At 31.3% G+C, this 4,526-nt stretch overlaps 1 protein-coding gene across 1 annotated transcript in view; it reads left to right on the top strand.

The window, feature by feature from the left end:
• Positions 1 to 507: 507 nt before the first annotated feature.
• The window catches only part of LOC100573750, a 92,974-nt gene continuing 88,955 nt past the window's right edge, over positions 508 to 4,526 (top strand). The window contains exon 1 of the mRNA XM_029486729.1: positions 508 to 849. Coding sequence (XP_029342589.1) covers positions 575 to 849 — 275 coding nt within the window. The 5' untranslated portion in view covers positions 508 to 574. The remainder of the gene's footprint in view (positions 850 to 4,526) is intronic.

The raw sequence follows: 4,526 nt of genomic DNA, 5'->3' as shown, positions 1-4,526 counted from the left end.
ATTTATTATTATCGCTAAGACCATATAACTAGCTTTTGCAAGGTCGACCGTCACCGCGGTCCACTTCTCGTACCGGTCGCCAGATGGCATTTACGCCTTTTCTCTTTCCGCGGAGTGTTTCAACGGCGGCGCGACGGGCTGTACACGTAACTACGCACCGCTCAACCCCTTTGAATGGGACGCAGCGCGCGGCACGAGCTCAACAGTCGTTTCGCGCCCGACGTGCCGACCACACGCGCTCGCCGACCGAAGTTTCCATCGCACCGGAACCGAACGGATTTCGCGGCCGTACACACGGAACCGACCGTCTCGCGTACGCCCGATTTGATATCGTCATTTCCGGTTTTCCGATCGAGACGCGGCTGATTCTCACGGTGTTTCCGGCTTCCGATAAGTCGGCCAGGTCGAATACCGTTGTTTTCAGGGGAAAAAAAAAAACAATTGCGGATTGTCCCACCGTCGCCGTTCGGGTAGACGACGTCCGTCGCGGTCGTCCGTATAGGCTTATGAACAGCCGAGTGTGGTGATAGGAACGGATCGTGATAGGAACGGGTGGCCACGACGAGCGTCGACGATGCGTACTGCCGCGCTGACCGCGGTCGCGGTGTTGGCCTGCTGCCGGCCACCACTACCCGCAGTCCGGGCCGCGTGCCTGCACACGGCCAGGGACCTGCAGGCCCAGGCCCGCGCATCCGAGGTGGTGGTGAAGGCGCTGGCCATGCGCGTGTGGCCGGAACCCGATGGGCTGGTGGGGGGCCACTTTGCCGTCATGGCCGTCTACAAGGGCGCCCGGGCCGTGAAAAACGTGTTGCACGTCGGCGGCACTGACTTGTTCAACATGCACGACAAGTGAGCAATATTTTGTTTCACATCTAAACAACGATATCATTATAACAATAATTGTATTAAAAGTTTTATAAAAAATTCGTGCTCAGATTTTTATGTAAATAGCGCAATAATCTTTTGCAATTTAAAAAAGTGTACAAGTTACCTAAATGTGTTGGTATAGTATAGTTTTGATTATGACGTAGGCGATAAAAACAAACATCAGTTTGACTTTTTTGTAATATTTTTTTTTATAAACGTTCTACCTATGTTACGACATAATTAAAATCTAAATGAAAAGAACAAAAATATGGTCACCAATCGTGATCAAGACAAATTATTGATGATCGATATTGACGGGACGCCTTGTACTGAAATTTTACCCATTTTGTAATTTTTAGATAATAATTGTAAATGTGTGCTTTCGTATTTTACTAATGTAGTGGCGAACACAATGCACCTTTATAATATTTAAAACGTGTATGAATCAGTGTCGATGGTTTTTTTTTATGAAAAACGCCTAAAGCCAAAAACAATTCTACATTTATAAAAATTCAGTATAAGAGCTAAGTGAAGAGTGTTTTTCAACTGATGGGACCGTTTTGTTTTTAAATTATGTAAAGGTGAGTGAAAAAAAATACAACGTACGCCAGCATATTATAGGGGGAGAAAACCCACATACAATCTGTGAGAATATTCGCTATCGTTTTTTTCAGAAATTTTTATATGCTTTTTTTGTTATTTATTTTGCTTGAAAATACGTACCCTCTTAATAATATTATTACAACTTACAAGTCTTCTGTTGCTGTAGAATATACATATTATACACCTATTATATTATTAGCCATATAAGCTATAAATTGTATAAAATAAAACTGGAATTTTTATGATAGAGGAATGTCGATCGGTGTAAAATTAGTAATTACCACTCTGAAAATAACATAACTTACAATATAATCCACGATATATTATTGTCAAACAAAGGATATAATAGATAGTACCTATTACATATTATTACCCGTGATTTTTTTTTAAATGCCTAATATTCGAATTAGGTATTGATTTTTTACAATTATTGACAATAATTTTTTACAAATGATTAATGCGACCATTTCACATTTTTTGTGAAGTTTAATATATTATGATTGTCGGACGCATTATTTATTAGTTTTACCCCGATAAAATGTGACATTGGACGGTTTTGAGGGAACAGACTATACGTAATACTTTTTTTTCAGCTGCATCACAAAGTGTAATAATGTGATATTATAAATTAAAACATGCACTACGTGCGTTATTCTCCTGTATTGAGAACTAATTCTAGTAACTATAATATAGTCTGTAGTAGGTGTAACTTACTCGAGTGTGTGAAACGTTCATGTTCAACAAACTCGTATTGTGTATAATATAACGATATTTACTATTTATGACCCTATCGACCTAAATTACGAGCCCATATACGAATGTGGTGTGTCTCGAATTAAAATATCTCGGTATCCGAGTATTCTATTAAGTTAGTTATTTATTAACTTTCTTGGTTATGGTTATGTAATAATCAATAGTAGGTATGTACTTATATTATAATAACAAAAATTACAAATTACAAATTATAAACAAAATTAGTAACAACGATAGTATAAAATGACTGGTATTTTTGATATTATATAAGAGTTTTCAATTTTGAAATGAAAATCACCAATTTTCGGGATTTATGAATATTAATAAATAATATTCACTATTACTATAGTTGTATAATGTTATTGCCTAATCAGAAGTTATTTATTATTATTTATTATTTCGAAGTTTTTTTTTTTTTCATGAGCGCTTAATATATTACTTTTTAAATTTTAAAAACAGATACGTATACATTAAAAAAAAATTAAAATAATTCATGATTATTTGGAAACATTTTCCGCAATCAAAACAATATGACAATCTAAAATGTAAGCATTAAATTGATATTTTTAATATTCGTTGAAATGATATATTATTAAAAATTATCGAAGTCTTTATATTAAGTTCAATTAATTTATCATATTAATATGATGATTTATTTATCGAAATTGTCTTAAATTGAAAGTTGAAACTTGAAGTACACAAATTATCTTTTCATATTTTATTAGTAAATAGTTATGTACTTACAGAGCATTAATGAATCAATTATAAATGCTACTCTTTTAGTACTAGGTATACTTTACACTTACACAATAATCACTATAAAGTATAGTCACACCTTAACATTACTTCAAATTGTGAATTTATATAATATAAAACAAATTAAACTAGTATAACGCGTTATATTATGATTTTTTGTTTACAATGGTAACCACACAAAAGTTTGTAAATAATTTAAATTATTTTCAACATAGAAGTTTTCAATGTATTATGTACGAATGTATGATATAATAATAATGATATACACTAACAAATTTAATTTTATTATTAACTATGTATATTATGTACTTTCTTAATTAATGTTTTTCAACCTTACATTAGGAACGGATTGTATTGAAAAGTTTTGTTAACGAAATTATGGTAATTCTGTTGAAGTAAAATTAGCGTTTTCTTTATTATTTTTTTAAATAATTAGACTTTTATATGGGATACCGATGTACTAATATTGAAAACCAAATAAAATAAATCAGGGAACTCGTTCACCTGTATATAAGGTTTCGAGTGTAACTCGTTATTGAAGAGACCACTTTAAAGTTCTATGTGTTAATTTTGAATTCAATAATAAACCATTTCTTAGTAAATTATCAATAAATAATAACTGGTATGAGCATCTATTTCTATTAGGAATTATTAGGAAATATTACGTTATTTTATTATTATTATTTTTATTTTAGGTATCTAGGTATATTGAACTCATTGTTTAAATGAAATATTATGTTTACAATTAATAAAAACCAATATAATATGTAAAGTATAGATGATCGTGGTTAAATAGATTGAAAGAAGTTACAGCATTTTAAAATATTTTATGTGTGGAAATATTAGAAAATAATAATGTAATATATAATGAAAAAAATTTCATGTCCCCATAATTTATATTTATGAATTACAACAAAATAACTAACATTTATTGAGAAAAATTCGTTATTTTCTAAAAATTAAACTTCAAACGCTTATTAAAATAATTGTGTAAATGTATTTTTGACATTTTAATATTAAGTAGGCGCTATAAGAATAACTTTTGGAATCTTATCATATTATATTTGAAACTATTTGACTGTTCAACAAAACTTGTATCAAAATAAATAAAAAAAAAAAATATGTATAAAACGTGTTTATATAGTAAAAATAGCTAATAATCATCCCAAATACTGAATACGTTGTGTATAAAAAATTATAATATAATATATATTTGGACAACATTTCAGGCTATCGTAATAGTTATGGTTACCTATTGTTTTTAATTATTATAATAACAAAATCAATACTAACGACTAAAACCTAGTATTACCTGAATATTCCTTTTTTCTTGCGATATTTTGTACGTTTTCCCAATAATTTTTAAATGGTAATACCTATAATTGATATTTTTGATTCTGAGCGGAGGGATGAAATGTATTGATTTTACAATGATGTGTGTTTTTTTGTTTCTGTGTACACGATAAGTGGTTGAAACAATACTTTGATTTTTAACTTTAGTATCTTCTCCGGCGGGAAAGTGAATACAGTTGATGTATTTGTGAGGT

This window comes from Acyrthosiphon pisum, chromosome A1 (assembly GCF_005508785.2).
Source record: "Acyrthosiphon pisum isolate AL4f chromosome A1, pea_aphid_22Mar2018_4r6ur, whole genome shotgun sequence".
NCBI lineage: Eukaryota > Metazoa > Arthropoda > Insecta > Hemiptera > Aphididae > Acyrthosiphon > Acyrthosiphon pisum.
This window is presented reverse-complemented; position numbering and strand designations above follow the sequence as displayed.